The sequence below is a fragment of the Syngnathoides biaculeatus genome, chromosome 4, assembly GCF_019802595.1.
Source record: "Syngnathoides biaculeatus isolate LvHL_M chromosome 4, ASM1980259v1, whole genome shotgun sequence".
Taxonomy (NCBI): Eukaryota; Metazoa; Chordata; class Actinopteri; order Syngnathiformes; family Syngnathidae; genus Syngnathoides; species Syngnathoides biaculeatus.
In genome coordinates, this window is record NC_084643.1 from 24,281,535 (window position 1) to 24,303,231 (window position 21,697).

Below are 21,697 nucleotides of genomic sequence, written 5' to 3' on the forward strand. Positions count from 1 at the left end.
CTTCCTTTTTTTTTCACCAGCCGCACCCAAACCAAAACTAACATCCAGTGACTTCATCATTTAATCAATCAAACCAACCCGCATCAAAGATATAAAACTTAAACGACTTGAAAAACACGGACAAAATTCCATAGGCTTTGAAAACGAAACCTCCCAGATTTAAAGTAAAGGCAAAACAAAAGTGCTCCTTCTTACCTCAGGTTTCCTTTCAATACACATTCCTCTCCCCATTTATGGCCCCCCTTCTTATTCTCACTTCAATTACTTTGCCATTGTCAACCTTGAATACCTTGATGTCACCTGTAGATCTCAACAAGAGTCAACACTGAAGAATTCACATGCTGCCCAGTGGGAATGTAGAAATGTAAAAGCAGTAGCAATAGTCACTCCATATCTTTTTTCATATTTTTTTTTAAAGCAAAACTGCTGGCTGTTTCTGGGTAGTCGCTTTTCTGACCACAATTGTTACTATTTATTTTAATTCTTCTATCTGTACAAAGTTCAACTCCAAACACGAGCTCCGTATGAAATGGCAGTGGTGATGTGAGAGATCCTCCCGCGGTGTTACTCTGGTGCAGTTTTAAGCCTAGAGTGAATGAACAAAATGAGAAAAAACACATTAGGAGAAAGATACGGATGACTTTAAATGACAAAAAATGAAAGATTTAAAAAAAATGGCACCCTGATGAATTAAACACATTCGTTTATGACAACGGGATGAGAGAACATCCATTTTTAATTCCAAATTAAAGTGCATTAAAGCTCACCATGATGGTCTTAGAGGAAAAAAACAGATAATGCTGGTCAAATACATTTTTAAGCAATCAAATATAAATTGCACATCCTTTGGTTCAAATCTGATCAAACCCATAGTTAAATTAATATAATAACAAGAATTGTTGTTATTATTCATTTTAGACTAAATAACAATATTGTCACTACTTTATATTTCATTTCTTGCAGTGAGAAAAGGTCGTGGAGAAAAAGATGAATGACAGACATGACGTTACAAACGTGAGGTGGTCAGTACACAGAATGGAGCACAAATAAAGACAATGTTGAAAGTATAAAATACACACTTGTACCATGAAAACAGCTTAAATGTGTGTAGCCCAATAAACCACAATATCAGGACAACTTGGACTCTGGGAAAAGAAAATGCAATTAACCAATCACTGAATATGCAGGCCTTTTTGTTTTTAAATGAAAGACAAGAAATGTTTGATTTTCTTTCATCTTAAATACATCTCCTTATTGATGAAACATTTTTTTGTAAAGTGTCATGTTACTTTATGACTGACAAATTTTTACCAATTTGTTTATGAATAACTTATCTTTCCGTCATTTGAACAATGACAGAACGTAGGAGTGATTTATAATGTGTGTCTTGTTATTAGTATGAGCATGTCTTATCCCTTCGTGCCCTTTTGATTTAAGCTGTCCTAGGAGGATCCGTGTGGAGTGCTGACAAATGATCCCCCTTCATCATTTGCTACCAATTTCAGCAAAGGCTGTCAAGGGAGCCAACGAGTGGATCTCAGTGCACATTTCAATGACTGAGCTGCTGCAGAATTGCGTTCACAGTTAAAAGCCTGTTTACTTCTTCTACCTTCTCTCAACCCAGAAGTTCTTTTTTTTTTGTCAGTGCTGCAGAGTTGCTCCCTGAGATGTCAAATTAGGTCAGTGAATAAGCTGCATTACCAAAAAGGACACCCACTAGGACAATCACTACATTATGTATGCAGTACTTATACAATAAATTTATGAGGTAACAAAATACAGTTGTCTACCAGTTCTACACAACTACAAACCACAGCCACAATAATACAAAGATTTTCTAATTAACACCTCTCAGATATTTTCATTCCAAACCAAATATTAACATTTTTCCTCTTTCTCATTAGATTGTACGCGTGTACGCAACGTTGTGGCTGGTGACTGTTATGATGATAAAAAGCAATAATATGCTTATTGTCGATGGAAATACAGTAACTTTGATGTTTCATTTATTTTGAAAGATACATTTATTGAGTTAAGGTCCATCAAGATGGAGGACTTTTAAGTTTGTTGCTGGTTCTCTATAAAACTGTGTATACAGTGAAGAAAATGAGCATTTGAACACCCTGCTATATTGCAAGTTCTCCAACTTAGAAATCATGCAGGAGTCTGAAATTCTCATCACAGGTGCATGTCCACTGTGAGAGCGATAATCTAAAAAGAAAAATCCAAATCCAAAAATCCAATTTAACAATTTATTCGTGTGATAAAGCTGCAAATAAGTATTTGAACACCTGTCTATCAGTTAGAATTCTGACCTTCAAAGACCTGTTAGTCCGCCTTTAAAAGTCTACCTCCAGTCCATGTATTATTCTGAATCAGATGCACCTGTGTGAGGTCATTAGCTCCATGAAGACACCTGTCCACCCCATACAATTAGTAAGACTCAAACTTGTAACATGGCCAAAACCAAAGAGCTGTTCCAAAGAGACCAGAGACAAAATTGTACAATTCCACGTGGCTGGAAAGGTCTACGGAGAAATTGCCAAGCAGCTTGGTGAAAAAAGGTCCACTGTTGGAGCAATCATTAGAAAATGCAAGAAGCTTAACATGATGGTCAATATCAATCGGAGTGGAGCCCCATGCAAGATATCACCTCGTGGGGTCTCAATGATCCTTACAAACGTGAGGAATCAGCCCAGGACTACACGACAGGACTTGGTCAATGACCTGAAAAGAGCTGGGACCACCGTTTCCAAGGTGACTGTTGGTAATACATTAAGACATCATGGTTTGAAATCATGCATGCCACCGAAGGTTCCCCTGCTTAACTCAGCACATGTCAAGGCCCGTCTTAAGTTTGCCAATGACCATTTAGATGACACAGAGGAGTCATGGGAGAAGGTTTTGTGGTCATATGAGACCAAAATTGAACTTTTTGGTCATAATTCCACTAAGTGTTTAGAGGAAGATGAATGATGAGTTCCAGCCCAAGACCACTATCCCTACTGTGAAGCATGGGGGTGGTAGTATCATGCTTTCGGGGTGTTTTTCTGCACATGGGACAGGACGACTGCACTGTATTAAGGATAGGAGGACCACGGCCATTTATTGTGAGATTTTGGGGAAGAACCTCTTTCCCTCAGTCAGAGCATTGAAGATAGGTCATGGCTGGGTCTTTCAACATGACAATGACCCAAAACACACAGCCAGGAAAACCAAGGAGTGGCTCCTAAGATAAGAAGCATATCAAGGTTCTGGCGTGGCCTAGCCAGTCTCCAGAACTAAACCCAATAGAAAATCTTGGGAGGGAGTGAAACTCCGTGTTCCTCAGCAACAGCCCAGAAACCTGTCTGACCTAGAGAAGATCTGTGTGGAGGAGTGGGCTAAAATCCCTCCTGCAGTGTGTGCGAACCTGGTGAACAACTACAGGAAACGTTTGACCTCTGTAATTGCAAACAAAGGCTACTGTACCATATATTAACATTGGGGACAAGCCAAAAAGGAAAAGAAGGAGAGTTTTCCCAGGTGTTCAAATACTTATTTGCAGCTGTATGACACAAATAAATCATTAAAAATTCATACATTGTGATTTCTGGAGTTTTCTTTTTAGATTTTCTCTCTCACAGTGAAAATGACAATTTCAGACCCCTCCATGATTTCTAAGTAGGAGAACCTGCAATATACTGAAGCTGGGTGTTCAAATACTAATTTTCTTCACTGTACAGGTATATAGTGTATATATGTACACACAATAAAATATAATATATAAGAGAGAAATCCTGAACCGAGGATTTATATATCCAATTTTCTTTGCGACATATTATGGTCTCAATGTGAGCAGTATTTGGTTTACATTATTATTTGTTGTTGGAGATCTACTCATTGTTATATATCAATATGTAGTAATCAAATCTGGCATGCAAGGTCAGTATGAATTATCTGCAGCTTCTTTAGATGGAAGTGATCAAAATTTCAAGTGATTAAAATACATTTCAGTGAGGGACAGAAGGGAGCGTGTGTGTGCAGTGCAACCAGGTGACACATGAGATGCAAGTGCTCAGTGACAGAAACTCTGCATGACATTGTGTGGAGATGAAAGGAAAATAGATGGAATCAATGCATGAGGAATGAACAGGACTGCTATGGTCCAACTCAGGGATGAGGATGGTTTTTTTGTGATTTTTCTTTTTCAGACCTACCATGCATGCATTTAGACCCAGGAATCAACAGGCTGTGGCTTAACATCACAAGCGTCCACCAGACTGACCGCAGGCCTATTACTCCTGATATAGTGTTTCCTACTTGTGTCATTCTGTGCAATAGGACGGGGTTAAAAAAAACACAAGGCATAAAACAAAAGGAGGTCAATACATTGGACCAATACATTCAAACATAGACATGCAGCCAAGTCCAGAGAAGCCAATGTTAATTTTTTTACTGTCAATAAACGATAAAGGCAAAGAAGACAGAGCAACATGCAAAAGACAGAAGGACAGCAAAGTACTGTATTATGACTACCTTTGCGAGGTACAGATTGCAGACATGGAATAATTTTTTTTTAAGTAATGTTAGAAGATTGAACACTGTAAACATGATTACTATTGCAGTCTTTGTTTTGAAAGTCAAACCAACTGTCTGGTGCTGTGCTAAAACGAGCATGTTTAAGAAAAGTTCCGAAAAGGGTTAGGTTAACCCAGTTGAAGTCCATTTCCCTTATTTGCTCAACCAAGCACACTTTTTTTTTTCAAAGACTGCAGTGTATAAAAACTTAAAATGACATTAATTTTCATTTCACAATACATCCGAGGTCAGTAGTCCTTTAGTGTACTTCGTTGTCAAGTCTGTGGTCAGAAAAAGGGATACAGGAGTAGTTTTTGTTTTCAAGGCCCTTAAGGTAAAATCTGCTCTAATGTACCTGTACCTAAAAGATCTCATTACAGATGTTACTGTTGGTATGTTCCCAGCCTGTGGGAGTTAAATGTTAATTGAATAAAAGCAGTACTTTTGAGGTTGGATTTGCTTACATTTATTACATTTCAGTGTGAGTGGTATCATTGAGCAATGTCGGTAATAAATCTACGTTGGTTGTTTTCTTTCTGTAACTCAGAAAAAAACGTCTTCCTGCATTGTATTTTTTTTGTGATAAATATGATCCCTATGCATTTCTACCAATGTTGCAAATAGTATTTTACAGCTTCAAAGATATAAGACACTAAACTCTAAGAGATGCCAAGAACAGTGACTCCCAACCAGGGTGCTGTGAGATGTGGGAAATCACCCACTTACAGTTAATTTGTCCAATTATTAATTATTAATTTTAACTTTATCTCTGTGCACCTAGCTTTGTCAGCGATGTATAGCAACATGCAGAACAATTAAATGAGAGCCCTTAGATAGCACAATGAACAACAAATGTGTGTAGCCTCCTCTTGCTATTCATTCAACAAAATATGTCATGTCTTCCTGGCAGTATGTCAGCCTTATCAGCAGACATTTCAAACATTATGAGAGCATCAAGAATTCAGTACTTTGTGACATTTTTGTTTGGTAGCATGCTGTGAGACTTTTCTCATTTAAAATGGGTGCCTTAGCTAAGTAAAGGTTGGGAAACACCAGCCAGGGTATGCTAAATGGACATGGAAGGGCTGTTTGTGGCATTAATTTAACAGTACAACAGAGTGAATTAGAATCATTTAACATTAGAGTATATCTATATGAAGTATAGCGTAATCTGAAAGCTACTAGGCGTATCAATACTCAGATCTCAAATTAATTAACTGAAAACAGTCAGTATGATCAGCAGCAGACCATTAGATAATAGCCTCAGTCTTCTCATTGCCATTGAAAGCGTGGCTTGGTTTCCAAGGGAGGGAATTGTCGCCAGCTATTTTATTCAGTGCAAGCAAAATTACTTTACAGACTCCAAAGGCTCACACTTAATTAACTGGTGGCTCACAGATCTGATGACATCCAAAGCCTTGAGCTGCAGACAGACACATACTGTAAATGAAGGGGAACAACAAATTCCATCCACTTTAAAGAATAAATAGGATTAAGATGTTCCACTAAAGACCGCCACAGAAAACATGGAGAGAACCAAGAGAAGAGAAAAGCAAGGGAGAGAGAGGGGAGAAGGAAGAGGGCATGTGACAATATTTCAATTGGACATCATTAGATCGTTCTCCATCCCCAAACCCCGAGGGACAAGAAAAGTTCTGCTGGTACCTTTAGTGGCTCCCGTTCTGTCAGGTCCACTGAACTGTCGCCCGTCTTGTATTTGGAGTCCTTGTCCCTCTGGTCAATGGTAGAGTAACCATCTAATGAGGTCAGAGAAGGGTGGTCAACTCCATTGTTGGAAAGAACAAATGATCCATTAAGTTGCTTTAAGGTGGACAGCACAAGTGAAGCCAATACTTTGCATGTGCTTCGCGTGGGCTTTTGTGGATTTCATGGGCATCACAGCAGCTTCTAAAAATGAATAGTAGGAAGTCTCTAACACCCTTCACTCAAGGTTTTTTTTTATTTTAAACTTTTGTGGATCTGTTCGTATTATTCAGCTCTTGAATGATGTATTTATTTATTCATTCATTCCAAAAAGCAATTGTTTCTAATGATACGTTTTTTTTTTTTCAGGGTTACTTGAAAATGCCACCAAAACTAATTAATTTGGAAAAAACAAATTAATGGCCTCATCTTGACCCCCGATCAGCTGAAAATTTGAGGGGGGAAAAAACAGAACAAATAATAAAAAAGAAAGTTTGAGTCCAACAGCAATAGAACACTTTTTCAAAATAACTTCTTTATCCATGTTTATGTCTAATTTGATGCTTAAAAATAAGGTTTTAAGAACACAGGGTATGGGCGCAATACTTCCAGAAACATGTGCATCCACAAAACAAATCAGACCATCAGGAATAAAATATATACAGTACTGTAAATATATATATTTAATGTCTGTGTAAAGACTTTGTGTTTGGGATATTAAACAATGTAGTTCATTTACAGTATTACAACTACAACTGCTATGGTGCTGTTGAAGGCCTTCAGTTTATATTGAATCTTAATGGAAGTTAATATTCATTGCCTGTTCAGAAACAGTACATGGTATTAATTACAACAAAATTGCTTACTTTGTAAGTTTCTACATCTTAATAGGATTTGCTCACAGTACAGCAACATCGATTCATGCTTCAAATTAGAAATGAGACCATCATGTGGTCTTAATGCCTTCAAATCTGTCATATATTTTTCAATACTGCCAGCTAATGTTGTGGTTCTCATTCCCTCATTCTGCCAAATAGCTCGAAGCACATGAAAAGTTCTGTCCGACCTTGGTTCTTCTCCATAAGGGGCAGAGTTGTATCATCATAACCCGGTTTGCCGTTCTTGGTTCCTTTAGGGGTTGCTGTCACCGTGGGCTGAAAGAGAATTGTTGATCAACAGTTCATTATTGCAGCTAATTTTATGGACAAATTAAACAAAATTTAGTAAATTGATTGTACTCCTTGGGGAGTCATGAGATCATAATTCTTTCACTATGGAGGTGTTTGCAGATGTACAACACATGATCCCACTCCGTTCTTAATTGGGCACAACTGCAGAAGCTAATGAAAGCCAAAACTAGAGCTCTATCGGGCATACGGCCTATAAAAACACAATTTTGATTGTTTAGCTACAGTAAATGGTAAGGTAATGCAATTATTTGAAACAGTATATATTATACCAACTGCAATGACCACAATTACAGATGTCAATACAACGATACATTAAGGTGCCATCTGGAACAGATTCCATTTTGTTTAGGCAGGTTTATGCTTAAATTCATTTTCAAGAACATGCTAACTGAAAAACGACATCCAGTGACATATGCTACACCTGGAAATGGCTCTTGTTCCAGCCATCCTTAGTCAAGGCGTTCCTCAATTCCTTATAACTCCACACAGTCTGCAGCACATGAGATGCGGCCTTTGTTTCTCTTGTGGATTGGCTGCGGGGGCAACAACAAAAAAGTAGAAATAGATCCTGAAATAATGCTAGAAAGTGCAAACGTTCCTCTGCTGTAACTCCACACAAGTGATGAGAGTGTGCACAAGCAGCAATAGTGCTCGCTCTTGGAGTGGCTTCAGGGTCTTTGGTTTTACTTCACGGGCACATTTCCTTTTATTAGCTACTTGAAAACCACCCCCATCAATTACACCTGGATAAACCTCTCACTCGAAAGTAACCCAATCTCAAGAGACATGAAAGGACACACAAGTTTGTTTGTGAATAAACTATCTCTCTAATCATTTCGAGTGTCACTTTGTGTGATCAATAACCCTTCATAAAAAATATTTAACTTTGAAAAGGGCAAGCATTAAAAGAGGGGCAGAATTTTCTTTTACACAGTTTAGAATAGGAAACCTACAAACAATGCTTTGAATATATCTCCCTTAATATAACATTTTTGACATGGTGGACAATTAGTTTGCACATTTGCCTCAGATTTCTGAGTGGAGTTCTCCTCGTGCCACTGTGAGTTTTCTCCAGATACTCCAGTTTCCTCCCAGGTTCCCAAAACAAGCGTGGTAGGTTAACTGAAAACTCTAAATTGCTCGTAGGTGTGAATGTCAGTGTGAATGGCTGTTTGTTTATATGTGTCCTGTGATTGGCTGCCGACCAGTTCAGTGTGTCCCCTGCCTCTTGCCCAGTGTCAAGTGGCATAGGCTCCAGCACGCCTGTGACCCTTGTGAGGATATGGGGTACGGAAGATCAATGAATGAATATAGCATTGTCAAAATGATCAATTGCCTGACAGCTGAATGATAGATAGAGCAAGAGAGAGAGAGATAGAGAGAGAGATAGAGAGAGAGAGATTTACTGTTGTGGCATGCTAACCCTTTAGCATTTAATGAAATATCATATTTCCAATGGCCATTGGAATATAGAGTGTCAAATAATATTTTTGATTTCATGGACTAGTAGTACAATTTGAAATGTAAACTTGGAAGTATATAGAGTCTGTTGACTATTATGGAATGTACAGCAGACTGAGGAAAAAAAGCAATTGCACAGTTGGGATTGTACCTGACAGGTTGCCTTGTCAACATTTTCGTCAACTTAATTTGTCTAGCCTGTGATAAATCACCACACTCATGGAACAGAAAAAAAAATGTAAGGGGCACCTGGTTCGGTTGATAGCGACTAGCTTCTCAATGGCCTGGGCCTGAATGAGAGAGCGGGCATTTTCAGAGCTGTCTGTGACAATCTCGTGGATAGTGTTGAGGATGGCAACCACGGTGTCCTCCTCTAAGTTCTTGGCGGGTCGCTGCTGTCCACTGGGCAAGTTACTGACCAAGTCCCGCATGGCGTAACTTCCTATTCACGGAGAAAAAATACAAAGTAGTTATTATCACCAATAAAAATAATTGAAATTGGGTGAAAATGGGACGACAGTAGACTTCTTCCCAAGGCACAATGTGCACAACAGGGTTTCCCAAATTAGTTGTGGTTCCAAATAGTAATATAGAGTATCATTCATTCATTCATTTTCCGTACAGCTTCTCCTCTCTCGGAGCAGGTGTGCTGGAGCCTATCCCAGTTATCCTTGACCCAGAAGTGGGGTACACCCTGAACTGGTCGCCAACCAATCACAGGGCACATATAAACAAACAGCCATTCACACTCACGTTCACACCTACGGGAAATTGAGATTCGTAGCATGCATGTTTTTGGGATCTGGGAGGAAAACGTAGTGCCTGGTGAAAACAAACGCAGGCACAGGGACAAAATGCAAACTTTACACAGGTTGGGTGGGATTGAACCAGACCCTCAGAACTGTGAAGCCAATGCACTACAGCTGTGCCACCGTGCTGCCCAGTATCATATGTTGTCATGACATTAACATGCAAAATACATTACTTTTAAATGCCAAATACAACAAGAGAAATTCCTTTATTATAATGAGACTCAGCTTGATGATAGTGATGCATTAAAACCATTAAAATAAAACAAAATAAAATCCCCACAGTATTGAATGTGAGTGTATATAATATATACCAATTAAGTCCTTGTTGCGGCGGTCGATGGAGAGGTTGCGCAAGGCGATGGCCACAGCTCGGACCACCTTGTCGGAGTCAGAGCGCAAAAGTTCCACCAGGATGGGGAGACCTTTCTCTTTACGCACTGTGGCCCTGATGTAATTGGACCACTGTGGGGGACAGAGAGATGGCCAGGTGTGAGTGCATTTCTACATATTTACCATTTTCTTTCTTGGCATGCCAGAGGGTCACAAAAAATACTTGGTACAATTGGACCACATTCCATGTCTGTATATCTGGCAACACTACAATAATGCAATCACACTGTCTCCTTGCGTAGTATTCTAACTCAAAATACCACATAGGGGCTCACATAGGGCAAAACTGTCTATAATAATTATTATAAAAATGACATAATTCCATAAAATATAGATTTGACATGAAAGGGTGCTGCGACCCTTGTGGGGATAAGCGTTCTGGACAATGGACATGGACATGAAAAGGGTTCTATCCTTGAGGTATAAACTGATTAGATATATTGGAGCCACAAGATGGCAGTAGTACACCTTAAAATTCAACAAGACCCAGCGGCACCAACAAGGAATGGTGTTTTAAGGTTTGAGAAAGAGCAAAAGTCAAAGGAGAAAGTACAGGCTTCGTCTAGCAGCCAGATGTGACAAATGTATAAGCAGCTCTTCTTGCTACAGAATCTGGCCCGAGGACCTACTGATCAGCTTCCACAGGAAAATAAATTTAAAGTTTTAAAGGAGAATAGGATTCCTCCTCAAAATAACCAAAACACTCCGGCTGAACTATTGCGAAAATAAAACGTGTTAGGGGCTGGATACAATTAACCACTCGTGTGATTCTTTCATAGAAGCTGGAGGTGGCTGCTGATGACAATATCAAATGACTGAAAGGTCACACTGCCCTGATAGCTGCTGTGAGCTAAATACAAAACAGCATGTATAAAAACAGCTACGTTTTTTTTATTTTTTATTTTTTGCTGGAATGTAAAACCTAGGCTTTCCTACTGATAATTTACAGTTGCCTTCAAGCCAGAGAGCTTCTCAGTATATCATCCCCTGCTGCTTTAATTGAAATAAATGTCTGATGCTGACTGCAGACTCTCTCATCTCGTTTATCATTAGAGGCAAATGTAACAGAGATGTACGCATTAGTTCCACAACATGCCGAACCACCCAGTGCTGTTAGAATTGTTTGATTACACTCTGTATTTCAGATATGTTTATCTTTATCTCATACACAGGGATATTTTTTTAAATAGTTACATGTATTCCTTTTGCTCTTTGTTACATCCCAAACATTGATTGAGGATCCCTCCATCTGTATATCACTGTTGTAAAAATAAATACAGTATGACAAACTTGGTGACTGCTGTACCACCCCAGCCTTGCACTCACAGTCCATTGCCCAGCACCAAGGTTTTGCAGAGCCCCAGCAGCAGCCTCCAGGGTGTTGAAGTTTTGGCTCTCAGTCAATAGAGAAAGATAGAGTCTCACCACCTCTGGTTGATATAGAAGTTCAAAACCTACAAGGAAACACACACCTGGTTAGGACACTTGAAGACATACTTGACATCAGATCTTGCCCAGAACATGCCAGTTATCATTCTTTGATGTAACATCTACCTAAGAACATTATTAAAGATTATTGGCAGTCAATACTTGACAATGACAAACAAGGAGAACACAAGAAGGAGATTATAGATCCAAGAAGTCCAGAGTTTTTGATGTTTTGGCCTCGCTTGCACATAACACATCCACCAATGTTAATCATTAGGGGATGGAAACATAATTACATTATGAGCTCTATTTAACAAAGTAGACACAAGCAGGAAAAGGCACAGAATCACAAAGCCTGCGGTAATTTTCCAAGTGACACACAAGTGAGATTTTGGACCGTGTTAGTAGTTCTGTCAAGGCCATTCTGAACTGTTCACATGACATGATCAATAACAGTAAACATCACACTAGTGAGTGGGAGCTTAAAGGGCTCCTGTCATGAAATGGATTATTTTTAGTATTTTATTAAAAAAAAAAAACATCAGCCAATATGGGCCCATGCGTTTTTTCACCACAAAACATGATTTTGACGAATACAGCTTTTTGTAACTCCCGCCATGAAAATCCTCTCCAGGGATCTGTTTTCGAGAAGAAGCAGGAAGTGACGTAAAGGACAGCGGCGCCCCCAAGTGGACTCGTTTGTTTCCATTAGTTTTACCTCCGGGAAGGTAGCTCGTTGTTCCTTCGTGTTGGCCAAAATGCCGGCTCATTGCATTCCTGGACATTGCTTGAACACTCAGGAGAATGGATTTAGCCTTCATAAGTTTGCAAGAGACCCGGTTCGTTGTGAAAAATGGATTGCACGGGTGCAGAGGACGAGAGCTTCGTGGGTTCCAAATAACAGGTAGGCAGTAATGCGCCCCGGCTCGAAGGTGTTCAACAAGTACTGTGGCGGCTTTGAACATCCCCCTAAAAGCAGCACGGCTCGGCTCCATTATATGCCACCACGGCACCGAAATTCAGCCACACTGACTGAGGCGCCGCGTTTGGCGGTCACTGCTTCTGCTATGGCTGCGCGTCGGGCTTTGGGGACGGAGGCGGCTCTGAAGAACCCAGCCGAGAATGCGCCCCGGCTCGACTGTGTTGCTCAGTACTGCGGCGTCTGTGAACACCCCCCTAAAGCAGGACGGCTCGGCTCTGTCATAAGCCACACTGGCTCATCCACGATGACTCATCTCCGCCGCGGAAGTGGATCTGACGGGGATGCGGTTTGGCCGTGATCAGATATCATCTGAATATGGTTCGAAACAATAGTGTAATATTGCCCCGAGGGCTCGAAACAATAGTGTAATATTGCCTCGGTAACGTCACTCGGTTGTTTGGTGTTCTCCTTTTCGAAAAGAGCTTCTGTGTCAAAAGGGGCATGTTTGTCTCCCATAGTTAGGGAGCTCCACGTGTTTTCATTGGCGAATGTCCGGGTGACGTCACTTACAGAGGATGCAGCCATTATGGCGACCACTTGGATATCGTAGAATGACACTTCTGCAAATTTGCGCATGGATGGTACATTCTCTGCTCACATTTATTTTTTCATTGAAGTGAATAATGATATATATCTATTTTTCATTACAATATCTATTTTAGAATGTTTATAGGGATGACACTAGTCTTTTCAAGTCAATTTTATTATTTACTGTGCAACGACAAAAAAAAAAAAAAAATGCAGAAACGACGTGTACATGCTCAGGATATAACTGTCCCCCGCAGCAACAATAAAGCACAGAGAAGATCCATATCTAGTATGTTTCTGGTTTCATAGAGGCAGACGCTGAATCAATAGCAAAGAGAAAAACAAATGGATTTACTCTAATAAAAACTGGAGTGTGGCCAAGGCACGAATGCTATAAGAAACTATGACTTCAGCAGACCTGTGCAGACAACACACTGCTGATACAGATATAATGAAATAAACATTTGACCAAATATGAACCTCCTTTTATTTACAAGAGGAAACAGAGCGTTTGTCGTAGGTCTCCAGGCTCAAAACAGGAAAAAAAAAACACTTTTTGTATCCCATGTCTTATATTTACAGTGTTTTTATTCTATTTATTTTTTTTTAACCATTACCCTTTCCGCAGAGGAAATTGTATTTTTAGAGCTCGAGACTTATTGAATCAAAACTTGTAATTTGAAAACTGGAAGGGGTATTCCTAGGGAATAGCAGACTGCAGACAACAATGTTGTTGTTGAAGCAAAACTAATTGGTAATTGGATTGGACTTGTTTGTTTCATGACATCATTTTCGGATGAAACACTGATAATGCCAGTGGCAACAGTAACCCCAATACAAAACTACTAGATGGCTGATGCATGATGCTATCATGCAACAAAAAAAAAAAACCACACACAAAAACTGAAAAATGAAATGAATGTAATCAGGAGCAGAACCTTGATTGTTGCACGTGATCCTGCCTTGTGACCAGGTAAGAGCATCAATCATATCTACTCTCTAACAGGCAGTAGACCAAAGTGGAAAGCATAGGCCTCAGAATCCTTATGCATAATTATCTTCTTTCTGCATTTCTCTGCCTAAACACCAAGCTGCAAAGCATTTTTAAAACAATCCTGTTCATCTCCAATTTGTAATTATACAACCAGTACTGATATTCACCTAATTCTGCTTAATATAATACAATTCTGACTAATACAATGTGTATTTGTATATTTGCTCTTTCCTCCCTGCAATGTGTTGGTCAGGCACCACCTGAAAATGTCAAAGGAATTTGTATTTGCAATTAAACAAAGATAGATAATAGTACTCGAGAAATCCACTCGACCTTTATTGTAAAGTATTTTTCTTTCCCTTTTGACCCATGAGAATATCATGGCCAAATATTATTATTACATTTTACCTTTTTAGCCTGGGCTTACAGTCTGTCAGCAATCTACTGATGTGTCAACGTCATCTTCAGTCGTCTGGTTCATCTTCAACACTGCTGGTTGGCTTTTTGTTTTTTCAATTTGTAGACACAGTGTCATAGCGATCATTTCAGAAGTGTTTCTGTCTCTGTGTTTTTGTTCAATTGTTCAGGGGTTAGCCTTCTTTTAGGAGCAAATGTCTTCATGTTTTAAGCAAAAAATATATAGTCACTGACATAAGCTTGAACCTGTTACAGTTGATCAACATTGTGGTTTATTATCTGACATGTTTGAATCCAACACCAACCCAGTCATTCATTCTAACTTAGACTACCAGAACCCTCCTCAAAATATGAAAATACTCTGAAGTACACCAAAGCCTTAACAAATAAGACTCGATCAATAATTCTCAAAAATACAGTGCTGTGAAAAGTATATTTTTGTTTTTTGTTTGTCTGTTTCTATCACAAATAAAGGTTTCAAATCATCTATCCATCCATTTTCTGAGCCTGAGTCTGATTGCGCTTGATATTTATCTGTTAATAATTTTACATTATAAACAATATTAAGTTGGCATGTGATAACACTTTCTGATCTTTTATATCTCTATGGATGAAAATTTATATAAACTGATGAATATATTGTTCATTATCCAGCCATCTATTTTCTGAGCTTTTTATTCTCACAAGGGTCGTGGGAATTCTCGAGCCTATCCCAGGTGACAACGGGCAGGAGGCGGGGTACACCCTGAACAGGTTGCCAGCCCATCGCAGGGCACATGGAGATAGACAACAGTCTCATTCACAATCACACCTAGGGGCAATTTAGAGTCATCACTTAATGCTTGGTTTTGGGATGAGGGAGGAAACTGGAGTGCCTGGAGAGAATCCAGGCACGGGGAGAACATGCAAATTTGAAACCCGGTCCTCAGAACTGTGACTCCAACGCTCTACAGCTGCTCCACCGTATCACCAGTTTCAAATCATCAAACCAATTTTAATATCACTCAGAGAAAACCCAGAGAAATACAATGTGGAGTTTTCAAATGACAACTCAATTTATTAATGACTCCAATAAATCCAACCTGCCATGGGGAAAATACTTTTAATGGTACTGTATACTGTACTTTTCAAGACCAGAATAATAGTGCGTGAACAGGGGGAAATAAAAAAAACTACAAAATACTTATCAGTCCAATTAACTTGTTCTAACTGACAGATAGGAAGTCATCTTTATATTGGTATATACAAAATGAAATGAAAGATGAGCAAAGTAGTGAAGACTAATTTCATGCAGAAAATAAGGATTGGCTTTGTTTCTAGCACTGAAAAACCCAGCAAGCAAACTAACATTACTTAGCTTAGTTTAAAACTGTAAAAATGTTATATTAGTCTGAGCCTTCGGGCTTATTCACAATACTGTATTGCTTTCCCACAAGTGAAGAAAGTGAGCGATAGCGGCCTCAAACATTACAGTTTTTTAACCTCATGCCACATTGTGTATTAAAATGATCATAACAATTTTTTAAATCAATTGTTACGGATGTGAATCATACGTCATCATTGCTACTAACCCCAGATCTTTTTTATCATTTGTGTTATATGACCAACATTTTATGCATCAATGTGTCAGGAAAATGGCTGCAAAAACGTGATATTATCCATCCATCCATTTTCTTAGACACTTATCCTCACAAGGGTCACGGGCAGTGCTGGAGCCTATCCCAGCTGTCAACGGACAGGAGGTGGGGTACACCCTGAACTGGTTGCCAGACAATTGCAGGGCACATAGAGACAAACAGCTGCACTCACAATCACACCAAGGGGCAATTTAGAGTCTCCAATTAACGTTGCATACGTTTGGGATGTGGGAGGAAACCGGAGTGCCAGGAAAAAACCCACGCAGGCACAGAGAGAACATGCAAACTCCATACAGGCGCGTACAGGAATGAACCCGGGACCTCAGAACTGTGAGGCCAATGTTTTCCAGCTGATACACCACCGTACCATCCTTGATTCATTCACTTAAGTGGATGAATCTGTGCATGAGATTATTTGTGGTTTGTCCATGTGCATTTTAGTGGTTGAATGTTATGCTTGGTTACCTAATTTTGGAAGTGAACCGGCTCAAATTTTGATATAAAAGGGTTCATTTAGTAAGAAATCAAAATTAACTGAGTCTGAACTGACTCTCCTGTCATTGGTTTAACTCAGGGGTGTCAAAGTAATTTTTGTCGCAACCCACATTGTAGCAAGCTTTCCCTCAGAGGGCCGTTATGACTTTCAATCCATAAAAATCTTTAATCGCCTAATCATATTTAGACCTGAAATTTATGAACTAGTTTTGGAATCAGAAAACAAGGATAATGGCTTTTTAAACTATTGTTGCTCTTTGGTAATGCAGAAATGCTTCCAACATATCAATGTTGTCATTTATGATATGACAATTTGAAACAAAATTGAACAAAAAACATGGAAGTTGATACACATGATTTGCCTTTGCGGGCCCTCAGAGGGCCGTTATGACTTTCAATCCATAAAAATCTTTAATCGCCTAATCATATTTAGACCTGAAATTTATGAACTAGTTTTGGAATCAGAAAACAAGGATAATGGCTTTTTAAACTATTGTTGATCTTTGGTAATGCAGAAATGCTTCCAACATATCAATTTGTCATTTATGATATGACAATTTGAAACAAAATTGAACAAAAAACATGGAAGTTGATACACACGATTTGCCTTTGCGGGCCACATAAAATTATGTGGCGGCCCAGATCTGGCTTCCGGGTCTTGGGTTTGAGACTTTGTCTTAAAGTACTAATCGAGAGGAAATGTATTTTATTTGTCTATCATGCAAATGTAGCTAAAATGTCATTAAAAATACTTTACAAATTCTCAACACAACTGAAAATTAAATAAATTAGCGCCAAAGTGCACGTTTTCTTTGTAATCAGAATGCCGCCCATATCTGTTTCAAACCCAGGCTCTGTTGAAGCTGCTTCCGTGTGACGTCACGCAAAGACAACCCCAGTACAGAAATGGCTTCCTACACAGACAATCATACATGCGAGTGGGATCTAGTGTGTGTTGTGTTGAGAATTTTTAAAATATGTTTTCTTTCAATTTAGGTACATTTGCATGATAGATAAATAAAATACATTTACTCTGGATTAGTACTTTCAGTAGTTTAATGAGTTATACAGTATATACCATTTTTGCTGCATTTTTCATTTGTGTTTGCACAATGTTGATGTGTATAGGTCATGTTTTGCAAATTTAAATGTCAAATGTCTTATAAAGATCAGATTTGTATCAGTCTTTAGAAGAGACCTGAATCCAATCTGACAAGATCTGATTTTATCTGTTTCTTTCTCTTTATGCAACCATGATGCCAATCACATTTTCGCAATTGAGGAGGAAATCTGAACAATATAGTACGAAATCAGATCAATCACTTGAACTATGTAGTGAAAAAAATACAAAAAAAACTTCCACCAAGAGAAAGACATAAAACATAAAATATTTAATTGTTGGAAATTAGAAACGATGGCAGTGTTCTTCACTTTAATTATCTATTACAAACAGATGTACAGTAGCATATGAAACACCCATCATTCTCATCCCAATAGGGTATCATTGACACAGTTCAACGAAGATAACTACTCCTGACAGGCAAAAAACAAAACAAAAAAACAGAACAGAACTTCTATATAAAAATGTTCCTGTGAAAATCAAATGTTTTTGGTGGTTATCGACCATGCAAAAGTTACAATAATTGACTTAATTTCTGAAAGCATATGACAACAGTGACTAACAACAACAAAGTTCCTGCATTAACAATTCATGTCGTTTTAGTAGCGACTGCAATTAAATTGCAAGGTGCAGCATTGAGGCAGGCTGGTAAAATGTAATAGATTATCTGACTCGGAGTTAAGACACTCAGAAAGTCGACTCTTCTCTCATAAACACACAGCACACAAACCCTGCCATCAGCATTCCCACAGGGTAGGTTTGTTGCAAAACACCTGGATCTTCTTTTTCTTCCTCCATTCCTCAGGCATCTTCTCACCAACTAGAATTCTGATGAACAAGCTGCTCAAAAACTCCACAGCCACCTCTCCTAGATACATCCATACCTCCACAGGTATTTCATCATGACCAACTATCTTCTCATTTTTAATCCTTTTTAATGCCTTTCTAACTTCCCACTCACTTATCAGTGAAATTTCTTCGACCACCACACTTGCCTGTTCTACTCTTCCTTCTGGCTCTCATTATTCTCCTTCATCAACTCCTCAAATTATTCTTTCCATCTATCCAGCACACTAGCGGCACCAGTCAACAAATTTCTATCTCTATCCTTAATTACCCTAACCTGCCACATATACCTTCCCATTTTTCTCCCTCGGTCTGGCTAACCTGTAGAGATCCTTTTCTCCTTCTTTCTTGTTCAACCTGGCATACATGTCATTATTTGCCTCTTATTAACCTCTATCTTTTCCCTATGTCGCATTTCCATGTATTCCTTTGTTCTCTCCTCGGTCCTCTCAGTGTCCCACTTCTGAGCTAACCTCTTTCCTTGTCTGACTTCCTATAATTTGGGGTTCCACCACCAAGTATCCTTCTCCCCTTTCCTACCAGAAGACACACCAAGTACTCTCCTCCCTGTCTCTCTGATCACCTTAGTTGTAGTAGTCCAGTCTTCTGGAAGTTCTGCCTTTCTACTGAGAGGATGTCTGACCTCTTCCTGAAAAGCTGCACAACACTCTTCCTTTCTCTGCTTCCACCACATGGTTCTCTCTACTTTTCTCTTTTAAAAACAACATCTTATGATGTCTAGTCACATTCTCCTCTATATAATAGAATATAATATAATACTGTCCGATTGCTCTTGATATTCATCTGTTAATTATTTTATGTTATAAACAATATTAGGTTGGCATGTGATGACACTTTCTGATCTTTTATTTCTCTAGGGATGAAAATGGATATAAACTGATGAATATATTATTCAGCCATCTATTTTCTGAGCTTTTTATCCTCACAAGGGTCGCGGGACTGCTGGAACCTATCCCAGCTGACATTGGGCAGGAGGCAGGGTACACCCTGAACTGGTTGCCAACCAATTGCAGGTCAAATGGAGACAGACAACAGTCACACTCACAATCACACCTAGGGGCAATTTAAACTATCCAATTAATGCTGAAAGTTTTTTTGAATGTGGGAGGAAACGGAGTGCCTGTAAAAAAACCCGGAAGGCACGAGGAGAACATGCAAACTCCACAGAGGCGGGGCCAGAATTTGAACCCCGGTCCTCAGAACTGTGAGGCCAACGCTTGAACTATTTTTTTCCCCACCATGCAACAAATTAATTAATTACCGTATTTATTTATTTGTGTATTTGTTTGTTTATTTTATTTTTTATTTATATAATTGTTGTTATTGTCATTAAAATATTTTGTGCCAAAAATTGTGAATGTTTTTATAACGTTTTTGAATCCCGGTTGAAAACGTTTCTTTTTTCTCATGCTAATTAGAATATTTGCAATTTTAATGTCTTGCACTGTACGCAGTTTTTAATTATACTTTTATTTTATTTTTAATGTCTTTGTATTCAAATCCTTTTTAATCATGCAAAGCACATTGTTACTTTGTGTGTGAAATGTGCCATACAAATAAATTTCCTTTGCTTTACTTTGCTTTAAAAGGCGGTAAAGACAACAATTAAGATCATCATCGTCATCATAAATGACTTGTATGGCATGAGGCTAAATAGGGGAAAGTTAAGGATTTATTTCTATCACACCCTTACAATCCTTTTTTTCCCAAAATCTACCACTACCTGTCTCTTGCAGTTCCTTTCCTGGAAACCAAACGTATGCATCACGTCTTCATCACCCTGGTTTCCTTCACCAACATTTCCATTACAATCTACACCAATAGCAACAATCTTTCTGTTTGGGAACTACTTCATCTAGCTCCTTCCAGAATTGCTTCTTCACCTCTCGGTCATATCGTACCTGCGGGGCTTAGCCACTAATCACATTAGCCATAACACCCTCAATTTCAAGTTTCAGCCTCATCACTCTGACAAAGACTGACTGATCTGACACTCTTTTTTTTTTTTTTTACCTCCGAGATATTACTTTCTAACACGTCCTTTAAAATACCCCTTACTCCTTTTCTGGTTCCACCCACACCATGGTAAAATAATTTGCACCCTGCTCCTAAATGTCGAGCCATACTGCTTGTCCACCTGTTCTGTTGGACACACAATATATTAAACTTTCTCCTAACCATCATGTCAACTAACTCGCGAGCTTTTCCTGTCGTAGTCCCAACATTTTGAGTCCCCACATTCAGTTCTCTATGCTTTCCTCTTCTTTTTATGCATAAAAACCTGCGTAACACTTGTCTTTGGTCGTCAACCCACAGTGGCTGAATTTTCACCGGTGCACTGCAGTTTAATGGGTTGCGTCAGGAAGGGCATTCGGCATAAAAAAACTGTGCCGAACAAATCTGAGCATTCATCTGAGATGACACGCTGTAGCGACCCCTAACAGGACAAGCTGAAAGAAAGAAAGAAAGAAAGAAAGAAAGAAAGAAAGAAAGAAGAAAGAAAGAAAGAAAGAAAGAAAGAAAGAAAGAAAGAAAGAAGGAAAACTCCAGGTTAGTTCTCGTGGCGGGCGTTGTTAATCTGGACCGCAACCAATCCAATATGGAGTTCTTTGGATGAATACTCACATTTGTCTGGCAAAGTTTTAAAACGGACGCTCTTCCTGATGCAACCATCTGCATTTAGCTGCACTTGGGGCCAACCTACAGTTTCCATTGACTTGTGCTCCCCATGAGCCTGCATTACAAACTTCTTTTCCCCTCCACTCACACTTCCCCTTTTCTCATTTACGCACATATATACTGTTTTACTTCGGGTAATCGTCATTCCTCTCCTTTTCAGTGCATGTCTCCATCTTTCTAATTGTTCCTCTGCATGCTCCCTGCTTTCACTGCATATCACAATATAATCTGCGAACATCATGGTCCAAGGGGATTCCAGTCTAACCTCATCTGTCAGCCTATCCATTACCACTGCAAACAGGAAGGGGCTCAGAGCTGATCCCTGATGCAGTGCCACCTCCACCTTAAATTCCTCTGTCACACCTAAGGCACACCTCACCGTTGTTCTGCTGCCATCATACATGTCCTGTACTATTTTAACATACTTCTCTGC

General features: G+C 39.1%; 1 protein-coding gene across 7 annotated transcripts in view; it reads right to left on the reverse strand.

Annotated features, from left to right (window-relative positions):
- Nucleotides 1-456: 456 nt before the first annotated feature.
- Nucleotides 457-21,697, reverse strand: part of arvcfb (ARVCF delta catenin family member b) — a 240,004-nt gene continuing 218,763 nt past the window's right edge. For all 7 annotated transcript variants that reach the window (XM_061816537.1, XM_061816532.1, XM_061816533.1 and 4 more), the window contains 8 exons: nucleotides 11,444-11,571; nucleotides 10,039-10,189; nucleotides 9,165-9,357; nucleotides 7,876-7,987; nucleotides 7,331-7,418; nucleotides 6,226-6,317; nucleotides 4,200-4,312; nucleotides 457-586 (listed from right to left, as the gene is read on the reverse strand). In XM_061816537.1, coding sequence (XP_061672521.1) covers nucleotides 4,211-4,312; nucleotides 6,226-6,317; nucleotides 7,331-7,418; nucleotides 7,876-7,987; nucleotides 9,165-9,357; nucleotides 10,039-10,189; nucleotides 11,444-11,571 — 866 coding nt within the window. In that variant the 3' untranslated portion in view covers nucleotides 457-586; nucleotides 4,200-4,210. The remainder of the gene's footprint in view (nucleotides 587-4,199; nucleotides 4,313-6,225; nucleotides 6,318-7,330; nucleotides 7,419-7,875; nucleotides 7,988-9,164; nucleotides 9,358-10,038; nucleotides 10,190-11,443; nucleotides 11,572-21,697) is intronic.